The 19,957-nt window shown below is 41.2% G+C and overlaps 2 protein-coding genes across 10 annotated transcripts; one reads left to right on the top strand and one right to left on the bottom strand.

Annotated features, from left to right (window-relative positions):
• Positions 1 to 7,681: 7,681 nt before the first annotated feature.
• LOC121973693 (sugar transport protein MST7-like) lies at positions 7,682 to 9,583 on the bottom strand. Its single transcript, XM_042525079.1, has 3 exons — positions 9,403 to 9,583; positions 8,975 to 9,297; positions 7,682 to 8,871 (listed from the first exon to the last, which is right to left on the bottom strand). Exons 1-3 carry the CDS (start codon positions 9,533 to 9,535, stop codon positions 7,780 to 7,782), a joined length of 1,548 nt encoding a protein of 515 aa, XP_042381013.1. The 5' UTR covers positions 9,536 to 9,583; the 3' UTR covers positions 7,682 to 7,779.
• A 1,199-nt stretch (positions 9,584 to 10,782) lies between these two features.
• LOC121971337 (putative deoxyribonuclease TATDN1) lies at positions 10,783 to 16,301 on the top strand. 9 transcript variants are annotated; one of them, XM_042522544.1, is made up of 12 exons: positions 10,783 to 10,918; positions 11,037 to 11,057; positions 11,138 to 11,238; positions 11,354 to 11,404; positions 11,510 to 11,548; positions 11,631 to 11,711; positions 12,478 to 12,548; positions 12,637 to 12,747; positions 13,198 to 13,280; positions 13,681 to 13,897; positions 15,029 to 15,112; positions 15,969 to 16,301. In XM_042522544.1, the coding sequence occupies exons 1-12, from the start codon at positions 10,894 to 10,896 to the stop codon at positions 16,039 to 16,041; spliced, it is 957 nt and encodes a 318-aa protein (XP_042378478.1). In that variant the 5' UTR covers positions 10,783 to 10,893; the 3' UTR covers positions 16,042 to 16,301. The 9 variants fall into 9 exon arrangements, with proteins under 9 accessions (XP_042378478.1, XP_042378476.1, XP_042378477.1 ...); XM_042522542.1 differs by having other exon boundaries at positions 11,485 to 11,553; XM_042522543.1 differs by having other exon boundaries at positions 11,347 to 11,404; positions 11,510 to 11,553.
• Positions 16,302 to 19,957: the final 3,656 nt, after the last annotated feature.

Genomic DNA, 19,957 nt, shown 5'->3' with positions numbered 1-19,957 from the left:
CAAGGTACTCCTTCGGTTTGCCATGCAGAACTCCAAGAAGGGATTTCTGCCGATGTCACATGGCGTGAGTCTTTCGAAGACTCAAAGTCCCTCTTCTAGAGAGGAGAGAGACCGCATGGATCAGATCCCTTATGCCTCAGTCATAGGATCGATCATGTACGCCATGCTATGTACTCGACTTGATGTCTCGTATGCTTTGAGCATGACGAGCAGATACCAGTCAGATCCAGGTGAAAGTCACTGGATAGCGGTCAAGAATATTCTTAAGTACTTAAGAAGGACTAAAGAATATTTCTTGATATATGAAGGCAATGATGAGCTAGCTATAAAGGGTTACAGTGATGCTAGCTTCCAGACCGACCAGGATGACTATAGATCGCAGTCGGGGTTCGTATTTTGCATTAATGGTGGCGCTGTCAGCTGGAAGAGTTCGAAGCATGATACAGTAGCTGATTCTACAACAGAAGCTGAGTACATTGCTGCATCAGAAGCAGCAAATGAGGCAGTTTGGATCCGCAAGTTCATCACTGAACTTGGGGTGGTTCCCAGCATTGCTGACCCCATTACGCTCTATTGTGACAACAATGGAGCTATAGCACAGGCGAAGGAACCTCGCTCACACCAGCGGACCAAGCATATACTACGGCGCTTCCATCTCATTCAAGAGATTATCGATAGAGGAGATGTGAAGATTTGCAGAGTACCTACAGAGGCTAACATCGCAGATCCCTTGACCAAGGCTTTGGCACAGAGGAAGCATGATGGTCACACTAGGTCATTAGGCCTTAGAGCCTATACTGATTGGCACTAGTGCTAGTGGGAGATTGTTAGTTAGAGCCCTAAAGTCAATCATTTGATGATTGTATGGACTCATTGTATCATATTCTTGTATATTAATAAAGGCATTTGTTTGGTTATTATACTTATTTGTATTAGTGCCAAATAGACTAAGTATAATAGCGTCCTTGAGTAGAAGGTTCATACCTATATCAATCGATTAGTTGAATCGATAGTGAGATGATATAGGGAACACTACTCTAAATCATTCCTAGTCGAGTATTAACATTCAGGGACAATGTTAATACAATAAGACTATCATGTAGGTCAGCTCGATGACTTGATCTCACAAGTCATGGATATAGAGATATCAAGCTGACACATGGGTATGCATTAGAGAATGTATACTGAATGACCCGCCATGAGAAAGTATCATGGATCGTTATATGAGTGTCATATACTTTCTCATGTGGCTATTAGTATGACTATTAGTCCTTTGACCTGAAGTCACCATGGATCCCTACATAAGGAGTTATGTACTTTGGTTTCGTCAAACGTCACCCGTAACAGGGTGGACTATAAAGGCGATTATTGGGTATGCAACAAATTATGCAGAGGGATGTGAGTGATGTAGATGGGATCTATCCCTCCCATATGACGGGAGCGACATCAATATTCTTGATAGAGTTAGACCACGAAGTGCATGGCCATGCCCAAATGAGTCAACATGAGATGTTGAGCTCATTTGATTGAGTGAATCTACTTGGAGTTCAAGATTTAGATTGATTAGAGGATGACACGGTCTATGCCTCACATTGATCAATCTAGATGTCTAGGATAGAAGGACAATGTTACATATTGTGAGGAGTCACAATTAGTAGTCACAAGGTGATGTCGGATCTCGACATTCTTGTAACTTGGGTAGTAATGATGTGTTGCTAGATACCGCTCATTACTTATGCTCCTAAATGGGTTTAGGGCATTGCCAACGTTACAAGAACCTATAGGGTCACACACTTAGGACAATTAGATGGAGATTAGGTTCATATGATGAACCAAGAGGATTAGATTCATTTGATTAATCAAATTGGATTAAGAGTAATTTTAATTGGGCTAACTTGAGTTCGACTCAAGTTGATTCATGTGTTCGATGAGTCTAATTTAGATTTTGACTCATTGAATCAATTTAATTAAATGAATTAGATTCATTATATTAAGTTGGCTTGAATCAAATGGTTAGATTAGATCAACCATGGAAGAGATTGGGTCAAGTTTGACTTGACTTAAGAAGGAAGACCAAAGGTTAATTTTGACTTGACCTTTTGTCACCTCATTGGTGAGTTGGCATTAGGTGGACCAATGATGATACTCCACATCATCATGGGTGCCACCTCATGGAAGTTACAAAGCCATTCTCTTTAATGGCTTCATATTAATTGCAATTAATGCAATTAATTTGGGAGTTTTCACCATTGAGAGTGGCCGGCCACTTTGGGTTTGAATGTGAATTCATTTTTCCATTCAAGTTGTGTATCTTCTTCTTCTTCCTCTTGAAGCTCTTCCTCTCCCTCTCCTCCTTGCTTGGCCGAATCTCACCAAGGTGCTAGCACACCTTTGTGTGAGGTTTTCTCCACCTACGTGTCCGTGTGGATACTTCTAGAGGACCGACGCTTGACGGTCTAGAGATCCGGCTTCTCCTTGGACGAGCGGGAACGCGAAAAGGGCACGCTTCAAGGTATATTCTTAACACATAGATCTAGGAGTAGATCTAGATATTTTTGAAACTCGTACTCGTAATTTTCGTTTGGTTTTCCTTGCACGGATCCGTTGGCCTTGGGTGATTCGGGGTTTCCGCGACGCGAAAAGCAGTTTTCGCGGCCCGAAGACCCCAACAACAGTAACATTCTTTATAAGATTATTATTGCGTGTATCTTACCCATAGTCACTCGGGGGCAAGCCAAGATTTGGCTGCCCCATCTGGTCATGATGTATGCTTTGGAGCACCGGCTTGACATCAACATCGCTCTTCACGTCTTTGAGTCCATCCTGCACTTCACTAGTCCTATCCATGAGAAGTTGTACATGCCTTACTGCCACATCCTGACTTCTTTCTTTGCCTCTCGGGGTATCAATGTCATGAGGGGTCAACAGCATCATTTATCTAAGGACTATGATCAGATAGGGGCCCGCCAGCTATCTCTTGCAGGTATTGAGAGACGCCAGGGGGAGATGGTATGGCGTGCTCAGGGAGCGGATGATTCTGACGATGAGGAGGAGGCGGACGTACCTGCTCCTGCACTGGCGCCGGATCCAGCCCCTATGACTGTCGAGGCTCGATTGACTCAGCTGGAGGAGACAGTACGCTAGGGGTTTCAGGAGTTTCGTGGTTTCCGACAGGATTGGACTACGTCTCAGCAGCGTCAGACAGAGGTGTATGCGATGCTGCAGCGCTGGGATCTGACATACCAGGCTCCTCCCCCTCCTCCTTCCAGTGATGATCACTAGGATGCTGCTTCTTTTGTTAGTGTCGAGATATGTTTTGGTTTCGATAGCGATATCGTTTGTTTATCTCGAACACGTGGTTGTCAGACTATGATGGGTGTATGCTGTTATGACATTATCTGTCTAGCGTTTATTATGTGCTGATACTTCTCTATTTTTCTATTGCTGTCTTGTGAGTTCCTCTATGTCCGACTGTGTCTTATCTTATTATTTGTCATGTGTCCATCTCTATCTCTTGCTCTTCGAGGATATTCTGGATTCAGGGGGAGTTGTTCTAGATCTTTTTGTTGTCTGTCAAAAAGGGGGAGACTTGGATGGTTTAAGTTTAAGTTGGATATTTTATATGTTTCATGTTATATGTTTCATGTTATATGCTTCATGTTATATGCTTCATGGATATTATCATGCTTTATAGTTATGGTACATTTGAAGACCTAACTTAAACAAATTTTGCCAAATATCAAAAAGGGGGAGATTGTTGGAGCAATCTTGCTCAAGACATTACTCATTGTTGATGTTTGATTAAATGAGTTTAAGTTAGGCATTAATTGTGATCTAACATAAGTATTGAGTAAGCAGATATAAAGAGAAGACCAAGTATGAAAACTTGGCAAGGAAAGTTCCGGAGGTACGATCTATTGGCAAAATAGAGACTTAGCATGATAAAGCCAATGGTAGCCCTTGAAGGCAAGCGCAAGGATGATGAGTCATGGAGACGGAAGCATCCTAAGGGCGCAAGGCTGAGGGAAGGTGCTTGGAGGCATAAAGTCTAAGCTAAGGAAGTATTTCAAGTATGTAAATAATGTAAAACTGGAACTGTACAAACTGCTGTAAATCTCAAAGGTATAAGGTACCAGTCGACTGATACCAAGGCACAGAACGAACAGAATGGCGACAGGCTGATTGGAGGCAAGTATCAGTCGACTGGTGTTAGTACCAGTCGACTGGTAGACGACCGTTACAAAATGGCGGCTCAAAATCTTATCAAATCTTTAGTGTCGTTGAAGTCCATCAGTCGACTGATATGTATACCAGTCGACTGATGTCGGGAAAACTATAAAAGCTACTGTCAGAACTTGAAGATAGACCACTGTTCAAAAACTGGAAAAAGTGTTCATCAAGTGATCTTCAAGTCTACAGATATTCACTCTCTTCCTCCTGATTATACTCTCCATTCTTGTAAAGAGGAAGAGAATATTGTGCAAGGGTTTCTCCACCTTCGATTGTGATTCGTGAAGGAGAAGTTTATAGTGAAGTTTGATTGTGTGGGTGTGTGCCTTGGATTAGTCACCTCAAGGAGGTGGAGACCAAGTAAATAAAGGAGTTAGCATTGTTCTCTTGTTTTCTTGTATTTTCTTTATTTCCATTTGCTTCTGCTAACAAGATTGTAGGAAAAATCGAAGAAAGGCTATTCACCCTCCCTCTAGCCAATAGTAAAGGTCCTATCAGTTATGAGCAGTACTGTAGCAAATTAGTACCAGTTCTGACCTACTATACCTATCCTAGGATATGGTTTCAGGTATGAGCATTTATTTTGATTCGATTGTAGTATCTGCTATTTCCTCTTATGAGATTGTATAATCTTGGCCCACTTTCTATTTTTATATTACGTTCATGCACTATCTTATCTTTACCCGCTGAGTTCCAATACTCATCACCTCACAATTTGGTTTTCTTTCGCCAGGTAACAGGTAGATGAGTCATGGATGCTTGGAGAGTCCCGGCTGCCAGTCCCACGTCACACTCGAGGATAGTTTTCTTTTTTTTTTGGATTTTGTTACTGTTTGGGTGACATGTTAATTTTGCGTATTTTGCTTTTGAACAAGTCACTGTGGATTTTTGGAGTTTAGTCTGGTGGTTGCAGGTATTTTTGTTAGTGTCGTTGTTGGTCTTGCGTTCATATTGTTTTATGTTTTCCGCTGTGCGTGTTTACTTTCAGCTGTGTAGGCTTATTAAACTGCGTGGTTGTGTTTACTTTGTTTCAGCCGAGTGGGCTGATAATATAAACTGCGTGGTTGTGTATATATTCCAGCCGTATGTGGCTGATGTATATTTTGTATGTAGTAATGCTTCAGATTGTCACCCGTACAGAGGAGATGTTGTCGAATTTTTGTCTGGCAGAGACTCCTCCAGGGTGTGACAGGTGTCCTCCATCTTTACACTCTAAAATAGACAAAAAAAAAAAAAAAAAAAGTTTGCCACAGACGGCGCCAAATTGATCCTGTCCGGAGTCTGAGTTAGACGAAGACCGGATGAAGTGTTGTCGGCGTTGACGGGGAAGAGACTGGGATACTACAGTCGCACAGGCTCCAGAGAATGGACCCCCACGTGGCCCTGAAGAACTACTGGGCCTGCGCTGGCGGTACTGGAACTCTGCACACACTTAGACAAGCACACGAAACGTTAGAGACCCAGAACCAGGGAAAATGTCCCCGGAGCAGGCCCTTCGATGCTCAAGTCAAATACATTTTCCCCAGAAGAATAGTGTACGAATGAAGAAGAAAAGTAGACAAGTGTGCGAATGAGCGTACCTGCGTAAGGGAGAGGACGCCCCTTTTTATATGACCGTGAGTACCTTTTGGGGCCTGACTGATGTCAGGGAATGTCGGGTCTCAGACTTTGTTAGATGGGATAAGACACGTGGCATCCTCCTTGGTCCTGAAGGAAGGTTCCATTCGTCGGTGACTACTGACTATTGGAATATTCTCTGACATTAAACATTTATTCTCTGATAGGCGGTTGTGATTCTTTGGCCCTGTTGTCTTGTAGTGCTTCATGTCCAGTCCGGGAAGGAATAAGGCAGCCCTAGTCATACTGGGTCGAGAGAAGGGAGCAACCAAAGCCCTCCTTCTTCCTGTTATCATGCTTCTTACCTGACCGGGAATGATAAGTCTACTTATGCGGGCTAACTGGAGGAAACCTGACCAGGGAAGACAGATCGGGCTTTGGCTTGATCGCGCGTTACGTTGTAGATCTGATTTCCAAACCAGTAGGCTCCGCCCTAGCTTTTCATGCAGGATAACCTATCCTCCAGTGGTCCCACCCTGTATGTTGACTGATTATCACATCCCCTTGACTGTTGACTGTTATATCCCCTTGACTTCTGATTGACACGTCCTTTTGATTTATGATTGACACGTCCCCTTGACTTATAACTGTCATGTCCCCTATCATTAGGCGTCATATCAGTGAGCACCTCGCTTTGCTTGCTACTAGACTTGCCTCGCATTCCGCTGTACTTGATCATCTCCCGTCTCCCGGCTGTTCGAGTTAGCTTAGCTCCACTCCTCGCTGCTATCCTTTCCCGCTTCGCACTTGTCCCGACTGTCTTCTGATTGCTTGCCTCTGCTGATCAAAGCCAGAGATACTTAGTAGCAGCGCTATGCACAATGCATTAGTCTTGTGCCAGAGAGACTCTGCTTAGCAGCGCTATGCAATCTTAGCCAGAGATATTCATTAGCAGCGCTATGCACAATGCATTAGTCTTGTGCCAGAGAGACTCTGCTTAGCAGTGCTATGCAATCTTAGGTCGCTATGCAATCATTGGATCAATGCAGTAGTCTCGTCCGTCTTTTCTTGCTTCAGTGGTCACTTCACATTGGACTATCTAAAAGTCAAAGTGAAACAAGACACCCTTTAGGTTCTAAAAAGCATTTCAACTTCAACTTAATAAGCACAGATTCAACATTTAATAAAATACATATTTAATATAAATGCAATATACCATATAAAATTATTAGACCATGGAAAGAAGTTGGAGAAGAACTATATCTCATATAGAATTGAGGAAGACAAATAAGGCAAAAGAATCCATAGGGCTAGTATCTATCATCTGCAGCGTAATAAAATGGAAGACAAAGAAGGCAAAAGAGGTGAGCTTAAGAAATGCATACATGAATGTATATTTGATAAATACCCTATCATTACACCCGATCAGCTCACTAAATGAATTGACTCCTGTAGTCCTGTTTGTTTCCTAAGTCTCACCTCAGCCTAATGGTATATTATATTTGAGGAAGACAAGATATCCCCATGAAGACACAAAAGGCAAGATCCCATTCAGAAGACAAAAAGAAGAAACATGAATATCCGACGAGGATGAAAGACTGCTCAATAAGTCAGCTATAAATTAAATGCTTACTCGCCTAAACTAAGATCTGAAACTTCTACTTTCGATCTGAAACTTCTACTTTCACGACATCCCCTGTCTTTATAAGTGAATTGGCTAAGAGGAGAGGACCTCACTGAAAGCAAATGGCTGAATGAAATCGCACCTGTCCTAGAAGTAAAAGTCGGAATCTGGGGTTCATAAGCTAATCCTGGTTGGAATATAGTATAGGATACTTCAAACAAACAGAGCTCTTAACAACGAAAGAGAAACTATAAAAAGTAAAGACCGATTTTAAACTATTGAAAAAAGTCAATAAAGACCAACACCCATAACCCTAGTTATTACAGAAACCTTGAAATAGGAAAAAAAAAAAAAATCAAACCCTAATACTAGACCGAGACGTTGGAGATCTCCACGTGTCCTGAATCGACATTGTCGTCGTTCACGTACTTGGCCCAGAACCAGTGGCTCTTCCAGACGGTTTGCATCTCCTCGATTGGAATTCCCTTAGTCTCAGGCAGGAGCCAGTATACGAAGACGGTCATGATCACCTCCCATGCAGCGAAAAAGTAGAAGAGGCCGAACTTGAAGGAACAGAGCATTGGCGGGAAGATCTGGGCGATGACGTACGTCCAGAACATGTTACAAGACACGGTGATGCTCTGTGCCGCCGACCTGACTTCCAAGGGGTAGATCTCGCTAGGCACTAGCCATCCGAGCGGGCCCCACGACCATGCGAAGGCGGAGACGAAGATGCAGATGAAGATGACGATGAAGATGGCGTAGGTCTTGGGGATATAGCCCGTGCCGGTGGTGCCGAACTTCCAGCCGATGAGTGTTCCGACGATGATTTGGGCGATGGTCATCTGGACACCGCCCTCGAGGAAGAGAATACGGCGGCCGAAGCGGTCGACCGTGAGGACGGAAATGAAGGTGGAGACGAGGTTGACGAAGCCGGTGATGACCGCGGACATGAGCGAGGCCTGGGTGCCGAAGCCGATGGTCTTGAACAGGACGGGCGCATAGAACATGACGACGTTGATTCCGGTGAGCTGCTGGAGGCTGGGGATGACGATGGACATCACCAGCTGAGGCCTGTACTTCCTCCCGAGCAAAGTCTTGAACGGATCCTTGATCGCCTGAGATTGCTTGCTGGCGGCGACGAGGTCCTCGTACTCGAGGTCGATGTCGTCCGTCCCGCGGATTTCTCGGAGCATGGTCCTGGCCTTGTCGGTTTGGTTGCGCTCGATCATTGAGTTGGGCGTATTGGGGAGGAAGAAGGCACCGACGGTGACGATGATGGCGGGCACGGCGGCGAGGCCCAGGCTGAGCCGCCACCCCAGATCGCCGTTGATATTGGAGGTGCCGTAGTTCACCAGATGCGCCACGAATATTCCGACGGTGATCATCATCTGGAAGCTGATGTTGAGAGTGCCTCGGATCTTCATCGGAGCCATCTCGGCCAGGTACAGTGGCACCGCCTGAGATCAATCCAAAGAAAAAGACTGGTAATTAAGCTACTAAATAAATAAATCCCCAACTCCGGCGAAGGATATGATGAAAAAATTAAAGCGAGCGACTGACCTGGCTGGAGAATCCGACGCCGAGGCCTAGGAAGATGCGGCCGACGATCAGCATGAGGACGTTGGCAGCGACGCCATTGACGATGGCTCCGACGAGGAAGATGAGACCGCCGCCGACCATGGTGATCTTCCTGCCGAGGCGTCTGGTTATTGAGGATGCGAAGAAAGAGGACACGAAGGCGGCGAAGTAAAGGACGGAGGTGAAGGTCGACAACAGCACGCTATTGAACTGACAGTACTGGTTGCTGTCGACGACGTGTTTCTCTTTCTCTAGCACCTTCGGAAAGAACTTGGACAAGAACGTGTCCATAGATGTCACTCCACCTTAATTAATTCCATAAACAAGTGAATCAGATCAGATCAGATCAGATCAAGTGGAGTCAAGTTAAGCCAAATCGATCGAGTTTAAGAATATCAGTAGATTATCACCGGATATTCCAATGTCGTAGCCGAAGATGAGACCGCCAAAGGAAGCCACCATGCAAGCGAACAAAGCGTAGGATGTCAATCTTCCGGGGTAGATCTTCGTCTCGCCCACGGGGATGACATGTCCACCCGCCATAGCAAAAGCTAACGAATGGATATATCGGAGAAGATGAAGATGAAAAAAAACAAAGAGAGGTATTGAATGGGGAGTGAACGAGTGAGTGATCAGTTGAATGAAGTAGTATATTTATAGTAGCTATACTCAACTTCTATCTTCTTCTTCTTTTTTTTTTTATAAGTTATTTTTGCTGAAATGTTATCTTATCTTTTTTATTTCATTTGAAAAGTCAACAGCTAAATCGATAATAATTTTAAATAAACAAATTTGGATAAACTTTCAAATAAAAAAATATCTTTTTAAATTTCGGATTATTTTTTATGAAACTGATATAAAGCATAATTCCTGTGATTATTATTTATTTAAAGAGAGATTTATTAAATAGATATTTTAAGAGATCTGATCAATTATGGAGTAAATTTTTTATAAAATTCAATTAACCGATTAATTCGGTTTCTATTATTTTTTAAAAAAATTAACTTTTATTAAAAAATATAATTAATTAAATAAAATTTAAATTTAATTGATTTAGTTTTAAAATTTTTGTTAATTCAATTCAATTATATTTAATTAGTCCAATTTATTTAAAAATTGAGTCGAATACACATATAATTTCCTTACATGAATTGAAAAAAAAAAGTTCACATATTATTTTTTTTAAGTTATTTTTATATATTTTTGCTGAAATATTCTTCGTGTCTTATCTTTTTTTTATTTCGAAAAGTCATCAGGTTTATATAAAAATAATTTTATTAAATTATTTTTAGGGATAAACTTTCGAATAAAAAATAACCTTTTAAATTTCGGATTATTTTTGTATGAAAGCGATATAAAACATAATCAGTGCGATTATTATTTTTTTAATTAACTTAAAGAGAGATAAATTGTGTAGTAGCTATGTATTAGTATTTTTTTAATATTTATATATTTTTAGATAATTTCAAGAGATAATTATTAACTAATGAAGAAATTAATTAGATAGATATTTTAAGAGTGTTTATGATCCGATCAATTATCGAATTGCTATCAGCACGACGTGTTCCGCAATCGGATAACTCCATCTTGTTGAACGAGATCAATTCACTAGCCTAAATTGTTTGATGAACTTGCCCAACTAGATAGCTCCAGACTCATTAGGCTAGATCAATTCGCTTACCTATCTTACTACTCATCTAGCTTAACTCGTTTGATCCATTTGAATGACTCGACTAACCTAACCTAAACCTTTTCAAATATTTTACATAATTAAATTAATTTAAAAAATCGATGGATTCCATCTTACAGTTTCCCCCAATTCAAACCACAGAAGCTTAAACTCGACGGAACCATCTCGCCGCCTTCTACTCTTCGATTCCTTGCAATTCGCCACGGCGTCGATGTCTTCCTCCGTCAGGATGATCGGCAAGTCCGCTTCCCAAACTACTTCTTTCGGTTCCAGAGGATCGATCAATCTTTTTTACTCAATTTTTACTAACGTCTCCCCTTTCCTGTCGTCGGAATCGATCGAGACGCAAAGCAGACATAGCCGTCAACTTCACAGGTTCAATACCTTCCTCAATGTGGTAAAAATCACCACACCTTTTTGTTGCTTTCGCACTCAAGCTTTCGGTTCTCCTGCAGACAGCATGTTTAAAGGGATCTACAATGGCCGGCAGTGCCACGCCGCTGATATCCCCACCGTGTTAGCTCGTGCGTGGAGCGCCGGAGTCGATCGGATCATTGTGATGCTTCTTCTTTCGTGTCCTTTATTTACTTGTGTTCGCAAATAAAAAAAAGTTCATTTTTTATTTTTCTTTTTTTTTTTTTTTGGTCATTCCCTTTCGTGGTAGGTCACAGGGGGATCACTTCATGAATCAAAGGAGGCCCTCGCTATCGCAGAAACTGATGGTTGGATCGTTTTTCCTTCCCTGAGTGTCTATTTGAGCAATGCGAATGCACATTAGTTGTTTGTTTTAATGTTTACTAAGATTGGCTACCGCTCATGTTATGAAGGACGCCTCTATTGTACGGTCGGTGTGCATCCTACTAGATGTAAGGTGGTTAATCTGCTCAACTGCATGAGTGCAAGGTTACCTTATGGTGATATTCTAGTTAATAATTGATTATCTGTCAGGAATTTGAAGACAGTGGGGACCCTGACCAATATTTCCAGGCGCTTGTGTCTTTAGCTCGGGAGGGCATTGAGAAAGGCAAGGTACACTTCAAATAACATATTTTTGTGCTGTCAGTTTGCTTGAACTGCATAATGTTTTGATTGATGAGGTAGGAACATGGTTATATAGATTGTGTTGTTCTCTCTGAGTCACAGCCATATGCACACCTACAGTTAGATCATGTACTAATTAAAGCCCATCTGGCCGAGTTGTTACCCATGTTAATTCTGTAATTGTGCTATTCAATTGACCATCTGTAAATCAGCTTGTGCTGTCTTTATCTTAGACTTTAGCCTTTGTCTTTGTTTAGCGTTCCAAGTCGTTACGGTAGTGCTAAGCTTAGTCCGTGCCTTACTGAACTTGAATTATTATTGACTTATTGCAGTGGCTTCTTTCTCACATCTTAGGTTCTGCTTTTGTTGCGGTTCTTGGTAGTTAGGAGGTGCAAATGTTAAAGCTCATATACCAATGGAATCCTGGGCACCCCTTATTTCTCTGTTTCATGTGGTGTTTAGATAAATTTAACAAAATTTCTTTAGTAGTTTACAGATACAGCTACTGCTTCACCAGTTAGAAAAGGAAAGAAAAGAATAATGACTTACTAAAAGCGTATTTCTAGCTATTGTAAGGGAGGGAAGCATCAATATGACTAGTGAAACTAACATGGCAGCTTACAGCATCATACTACTTATCTAACCTTTGACGTTCAACTTTACAGTGGGAGTAGTATGGATGTTTTAGGTTCATTGTTGCTATTTCTAATGCATCAGTTGTTTTTTTAATAAAAAATGCCTTTATTGAATGTAGGTGGTGGCGATTGGAGAATGTGGACTGGATTATGACAGGCTTCACTTTTGCCCTGCTGAAGTACAGAAGAAGTATGCTTAAAACTTCAATTATTGACATGCAATATTTGGAACTATTGGCTTACGAGAACATGATAATAGTTGTCATTATTTCCATTAGATACTTTGAAAGGCAATTTGAACTGGCAGAAGCTGTAAAGTTGCCTATGTTTTTGCATATGCGTGCTGCTGCTGAAGACTTCTGCGATATTCTTAAGCGGAACAAGGAAAGGTACCCCACCATAGCTACATAATCACTTTTACATTTGTGTCCACTGACTGCTTTTTCTCTTGCTGACATTTATTCCCAACTTTTTTTTTGCCAAATGAACTATGTTATTAAGACATGTTTCAAAAGGGTATGGTTTTGTTTAAATAGACTTTACTCACGGAAGGATACATAAGTCTTTCAACAACATTAATTAATTCCTCATGATCTCTTCATGTTCTGTTCGCATTCTATTCTATCCTATAAAATTTCTACGAACTTCTAAAATTTGATTTAAGTTTAAATTAACGCTTGTTTAAAGGAACTATTGAGTGACTTTTTTACTAAGTTATTATGCCTATTTCTGCAAATATACAGTCTTTTCAACTGCTAAATGCCTTCTTTTAGAATTTCTTTTCATCACGCATTATGTGATTATCATGGGCATGACTGACATATATGCTATTTTGACAGGTTCATTGCTGGTGTTGCTCATTCATTTACGGGAAGTGCAGAAGAATGCAATAAGCTCTTGGCATTTGAGAACCTTTTTATTGGTGATAACCAAATTTATGTGTTCTTTTAGCACTTAATTTACAACTAGTTCTAGCATTATGTCAGAACTGAAGTTTTTTTGTGATCATCTAATAAATAGCCGTCCTATTTGATCTTTTAAATTTAGTATTTCTTTCTTTACTCTCGGTAGCTTAATAGTCCTCTAGTGTCGCATTATTTCCTGTTTCACATTATAAATATCCACATAGTTGTAATTTAAAGTTTTATTCTGATTTTCATTTATATATATATATATATATATATATATATATATATAGAGAGAGAGAGAGAGAGAGAGAGAGAGAGAGAGAGAGAATGGTGTAAAATTGTTCTCAGATTCAACAATTTTCTTGGAACTTACAAGGTAGTAACATCCTTATCTCTTATTTGTCCTGACCATAGGCATCAATGGCTGCTCTCTCAAGACACATGAAAATCTTGATGCGTTGTGTGGTATTCCAGTTGAGAGAATGATGATAGAGACAGATTCCCCTTACTGTGAAATTAGAAGCACTCATGCCGGAATGCAGTTTGTAAAATCAAATTGGCCCTCTAAGAAGAAGGAGAAATATGATCCTGATTCTGCCGTGAAAGGTCGGAATGAACCTTGTTTCGTGAGGTAATTGAATATTATTCTTTTTTTTTCAAATTCTTTCAGCAACCAATTTGGCTCTAAGTTGGTTGAACTAAGAAGGCATACATCAAGATCAGACGCATCATACATTTGTTTTCTAAAGAAGCTACAATTCCATGTTGGCATCAAAAATTTTCAATTTAACTATGATTATGGCTTATGGGGTGGTGTAAGGTCAGCAGTAAGATTTCTAACCTCCTGCATAGATAGTGTATACTCTATTTCTAAATTCCTTTTATTTAGAAAATATCTAGTACTGATATTGTCTTTATCCAATCCCCTTATGATTTGAAAAAGACAATTTCCTTAATTATACTTGCTAAAATTAACAATTTGATTCCATTATGGTACCTCTATTTAATCTCTTGCCTAATCTTGTTTGACCAGCCTACTTTATGCCTACTTTACGGTTTATGGAAGGCACCCCTCTGCTTGAATTTTTGCTCTTTAACTTTTTAGCTGAAGTTCCATTACACTTGTAGATAATCGAGCCTTTCCTTTATTTTATTGCATATTTTTTACATAACTAAAGGCGTCTTCTCTCAATTTGATTTATTATATGTCCCCATTATATTTTCACTACATAGTGATGATAACAAAAAAGGAAGGAAAAAAACTCTTCTACATGACATTTGATTCACATTATGGCATTGGTAAGGATAGAATAGTTATTCCTTAAAATTGATAGGCGATAAAATAAGGAATATGCATTCATTTGTTTTGTTCGTGGAGTGGAAACGTAGATGGATCATTGTCATTCCTATTTGTTACTTGGTCTGTCCTACTTGCTCCCATTTAATCCGCCTGTATGTTCAAAATATGTTTCTTGGAGAATTCAATAGAGTAGTAGATATTCTTATAGATTGGAATATCGTATGAATAGATAGATGTTCCTTGAAATGGTGTAAAGCAATAAGGAAGGATCATTAGTCGATTTAAATTTGATAAGAATTTGATATTTATAATCAAACAAAAGTATTCTTGCTCCATGAAAATTCGTAAGACATAAGAGTAGCTATTCGTGAACCAAACACTACCCTTAATGCCTTTCAGTTAAATCTTTCTTTTCTATTATCTGATTGCTTTCTCTAGAATTGATGAATCTTCGCTTCCTAGGCAAGTTCTTGAGGTGGTTGCTGGTGCCAAAGGTATTGGGGAAATAAACCGATTGAGCAAAGTTTTGTACCACAACACTTGCAGGTAATTTTGACCCAAATTATTGAAACATAAGAAACACATGGTTCTAAACATCTTGGCTAATTCTCTCCTTGAAGATTTAACATACTTCTTATCTCCGTTCTTATTACTTTGAAGATGTTTTTTTCCAGCTACCGATGATTATTAGCCCTATTAAATCAATTTACTTGGGGAAGTTTATCTAGAAACATCTGACCATCGAATATTATGAACTTATGATGCCTTCTACTAATATGAAGTTTCCTGTCCTTGCTTGAGTCAAGAACCTGTCAATGCATTAGGTAGGATCTAATTCCTCTTCGACAAATCCAACTCTAATCTAAGTAGTGCAGTTCATCTGAGGAAGTTTCAGTTTTGAAAGGCGACTGCGTATGTGGAAGGTTGCCTCAGAAATTCAAGTTATCACATACTTTTTAATTGCGATAGAATCTCCCTCTGTGTATCCCTGAGTTCCTCTTTTATAGGCCTCGAGAGCTATTGTGATGTCAAGTTTACTTGTGTGTAAGCATGCGTCTCGGTTGAACTGTTGGGTAGTTGGCTCCTAACTATCTGTTCTTCCACGTGGCAAGTTGGTATTGGCTTATCAATTTTTAGACCGATTTAACCGGCATTAATCCCAGATATATTTTTTTTTTCCAAATGATGGTTGTCTCACAACCTTACGTGATTCTTATACAGTTAAAGTCCCATTGATGATCCGAAGCTTTAGATTCACTGAATTATCAAGCAATCAATATGCCTATCGAGCCAGATACAAGTCGACTTGGAAAATTTCTTTTTCTTTTCTTTCTCTTCAACAAAACACAACTACATATACAATGCAACCTGGTGAATGCCTTTACTGACCTTGATTTTGTAGGGTCTTCTTTCCGAACGACTTGGATACCGCTGCGGATGCTCTCCTTGAAGGTGATCACGCTATCAACGAATAACTGCTAATTTCTGAGACTTGAACTTATTTGTATTCCTCTTGCCACTGTTCCTCTTTCTGTACACTGTTCTAAGTTATCTTGGATTCGATTGTATGAAAAAATTAGTGTTTTCAAACTCGGACGGACCGGTTAACCCGACTGACCTCTGTTTTCCGGTTTAACCAATTGAATTGGCCAGTTCGGTTGAGTTTCATCCAAAATAATTATTCACTCATCTTTTTTTATATGTGAAAAAATAGATTGGTGAGTGTTTTGACTGTTGAGAAGGTTTGCTTATATTTGTTTGCATGGAAAAAAAAAATGTGAAGGGTTTTCTTCGAAATCTAAGATTTAGTCTAATTGAGAAGGATGTTGATTGTGTTGATGTTGTTCGTAACTTTACGATCGAATGTTATGTTTTCTTGTGGTTGGGCTTGGCCGTGTTCTTATGGTTTGGCGATCTTTTGAGTTCATGGAGCTCGTTCACCGGTGAATGTAACTCGAGCGTCGGAGGCTTGGTTTGGATGGAGCTAGGAGTTTGATGGAGTTGGAGTCACAGACTTTTGGACTAGAGAGATCGACATAGGTTGCAACACTGGAGCTTTGCATGAAAGACAAGTCTTCTATCCATCAACTCAAGTCATAAATTTTCACGTCCCCTTGGGATGGTATAGTGGCTAGCACATTTATATCTGTGACAATATTTTTGGTATCAGAGCATGGGTTACGATGCTCTGTATTTTCTTTTTATCTGATACCAATTTATTTGGTATCAGAGCAGGTTATGATACTTGCTAGGCATTCTGGATTTTTGGGATTTTATCTGATACCAATTTATTTGGTATCAGAGCAAAGTTTTGCGATACCTACTTGTCGGGTTTCGGATTTACGATGCTTACTTTCGTGAGCCTTTCTCGGTATTTTTGGATTTGTCCGGATTTCCGTCGATTTTCTCGTTTCGGAATTCCGAGGCATTGTGACGAGGTTCTATTTGGGGTTAAGCAGCGACAGGACATCTCCAGGCGGCAAATAGGTAAATTAGGTAATTTTATAGTTCTTATACCTGTAGTGATATCTGGGTAACATTTTGTTTACAGATATGACACATACATGTATTTCAGTACCGAGACGTGGTCGCCCCCGTAAGAGGGCGATAGATTCTCCGGAGATAGAGTCTCCAGAGAGATCTGCTAGGGTCGAGCTTGCCCGTCAGGGACAAACTCGTTAGGATATTATAGACACGTTGGATTATAAGACCCCGACGGTTTCGACATCAGAGGTATCTACCTCGATTGTACCACTAGTGGTATCACCTTCAGTATACCCGACACCCCTCCAGTCGTGCCTATTACTGTGTACTTGAGGTACGAGATGAGGCAGAGATCTGGTGGGACACGCAATGCTCGATTATAGGCGAGCAACATATTACCTGGACGACATTTAGGGAGGCATTTGAGAGTCAGTATTTTCCCCGTGTGTATTAGATGACACGTCGGCGGAATTTCCTGAGTCTTCGGCAGAATAACCGTTCAGTGATGGAGTATAATGCCGAATTTAATCGGTTGGCTAGATTCTGTCCTGAGTTGGTTGCCGAGGGCAGATCTCGTATGCTCTAGTTTGTCCAGGGATTGGAAGGGCATCTTCAGGTGAAGATTACCGATTTTGGTAGTTTATCATACACAGAGCTAATGGATAGAGCTCTTATGATTGAGTCTGCTCATTCGAGAGCGAATGTGGACAAGAATAGGAAGCAGACTGATCGGACTTCCGGACAGATCTAGCAGCCACAGACTACTGGACAGCAGCAGAGCAGTCGCACTCAGACGGGTCAGAGTACTTCTGGGTCATCTGGCTGACCCCATAAGTCAGGACGCTCTGCATCAGGACGTTCCCGGTCTTCTCAGCAGAACTGGAAACAGCCCATCGGTGACTCTCACTGCACCCGATGCGGGTCTCGAGATCACATTATCTCTGCATGTACTCTGGGATAGTCAGTTTGCTATTATTGCAAACTGCCTGGACATTTGAGTCGAGGCTGTTCGCTAAAGGCTCAGCATGTAGCTTCCGGAGTTTCTGTTCCGGGGGGACAGTTTGGTTAGTCCGGGACTCAGCGAGGTTGGCCAAAAGCCCAATTTTCGCATAGTCACCAGAGGACAGCTTCCCCTGCAGCAGCTGCTTAAGGCATGCACGGGCAGGAGTATTCCAGTGTCCTTGTGGAGAACCCCACGGTATGCCGCCTTAGTGTTCTCCTGTACTATTCGTCAAGAAGAAGGATGGTACTCTGAGGTTGTGCATCGATTATAGGCAGCTGAATGCAGTGACTATCAGAAATAAGTACCCCTTGCCACGGATTGAGAATTTATTTGATCAGCTTAGAGATACATCAGTGTATTCTAAGATTGATCTGCGGTCTGGATATCATCAGCTGAGAGTCAGAGATTCTGATATTCAGAAGACAGCATTCCGCACCAGATACGGACATTACGAGTTTTTGGTAATGTCATTTGGGCTTACCAATGCTCCTGCAGTATTTATGGATTTGATGAACCATATCTTTTTGGAGTATTTAGATCAGTTTGTGATTGTGTTTATCGATGACATATTGATCTATTCACGTTCCGAGGAGGAACATGCGCAGCACCTTCGCATAGTCTTGGAGACTTTTCGACGACATCATCTGTATGCGAAGTTCAGCAAGTGTGCATTTTGGCTTTCCTCAGTTGGTTTTCTAGGACATGTGGTGTCTAGCCGAGGTATTTCTGTAGATCCTCAGAAGATCGAGGCTATCACTAGCTGGGAGCAGCCGAAGTCAGTCCAGGAGATCCGTAGTTTCTTGGGCTTGGCTGGATATTACCGACGATTCGTCGAGTGTTTCTCCAGCATTGCTATGCCATTGACACGTCTGACTAGGAAAGGCGTGAAGTTCACGTGGTCAGAGACTTGTGAGACCAGCTTCCAGGAGCTGAAGCGGAGATTAGTATATGCACCAGTCTTGGTTTTACCTTCTGGTGATGACGGATTTGTACTTTACACAAACGCATCTCTTCAGGGCTTGGGCGCTGTTTTGATGCAGCACGGTAGGGTAGTCTCCTATGCTTCTCGTCAGTTGAAGGAGCATGAGAAGAACTACCCAGTACATGATTTAGAGCTAGCTGCTATTATCTTCGCTTTGAAGATTTGGTGACATCATCTTTATGGTATTACTTTTGAGATTCTTACTGATCATAAGAGTCTCAAATATATTTTCACTCAGAAGGAACTCAATCTCCGATAGAGGAGATGGATGGAGTTCCTGAAGGATTATGATGGTACTATTAGCTACCATCCGGGTAAAGCTAATGTGGTTGCTGATGCACTGAGCAGGAAGTCCAGAGGGACTTTAGCTTGTCATCGATTTACAGTCACGGACTTGATTTAGGGATTCGTCGAGTTGGGCCTTGAGGAGCAGGGACGGACTGAGCAGGGTATTCTTGTTACCATGGTTGCTCAGTCGTCGATCAGGATGAGGATTCGAGAGGCCCAGGCCGGAGATTAGCATTTACAGTTCATTAGCAGCCAGATAGCTTCCGGACAGCAGACTGAGTTTACACGAGACGATGAGGGGATTGTTTATTTCCGAGGCAGATTATGTGTACCTCAGTCTCACCCGGTCATGGAGGAGTTACTTCAGGAGGCTCATCGTTCTAGATTTACTATCCACCCAGGTGGGACTCGTATGTATCGTGATTTGAGGCGTTCCTATTGGTGGAACGGTATGAAGAAAGACATCGCGGAGTTTGTAGCCAGATGTCTTGTCTGTCAGCAGATGAAGGCTGAGCACCAGAGACCTGCTGGTTTACTTCAGAGGATCCCTATTCCAGAGTGGAAGTGGGAGCATATTACTATGGATTTTGTGGTAGGACTGCCTAGGACTCGACGAGGCCATGATGCGATTTGG

Source organism: Zingiber officinale, chromosome 4A (genome assembly GCF_018446385.1).
Source record: "Zingiber officinale cultivar Zhangliang chromosome 4A, Zo_v1.1, whole genome shotgun sequence".
NCBI lineage: Eukaryota > Viridiplantae > Streptophyta > Magnoliopsida > Zingiberales > Zingiberaceae > Zingiber > Zingiber officinale.
Note: the sequence above shows the minus strand (reverse complement) of the source record. Positions and strands in the feature narration are given on the sequence as shown.

Bases quoted from the DNA above. Each gene is read 5' to 3' on its own strand.
- LOC121973693 (XM_042525079.1), bottom strand. From the start codon at position 9,535: ATGGCGGGTGGACATGTCATCCCCGTGGGCGAGACGAAGATCTACCCC. The intron at 9,298-9,402 runs GTGATAATCTAC...GAATTAATTAAG, and splicing joins CTACGACATTGGAATATCCG to GTGGAGTGACATCTATGGAC. The intron at 8,872-8,974 runs GTCAGTCGCTCG...GATTGATCTCAG, and splicing joins GCGTCGGATTCTCCAGCCAG to GCGGTGCCACTGTACCTGGC.
- LOC121971337 (XM_042522542.1), top strand. From the start codon at position 10,894: ATGTCTTCCTCCGTCAGGATGATCG. The intron at 11,712-12,477 runs GTACACTTCAAA...TATTGAATGTAG, and splicing joins AGGGCATTGAGAAAGGCAAG to GTGGTGGCGATTGGAGAATG. The intron at 15,113-15,968 runs GTAATTTTGACC...TTGATTTTGTAG, and splicing joins TTGTACCACAACACTTGCAG to GGTCTTCTTTCCGAACGACT.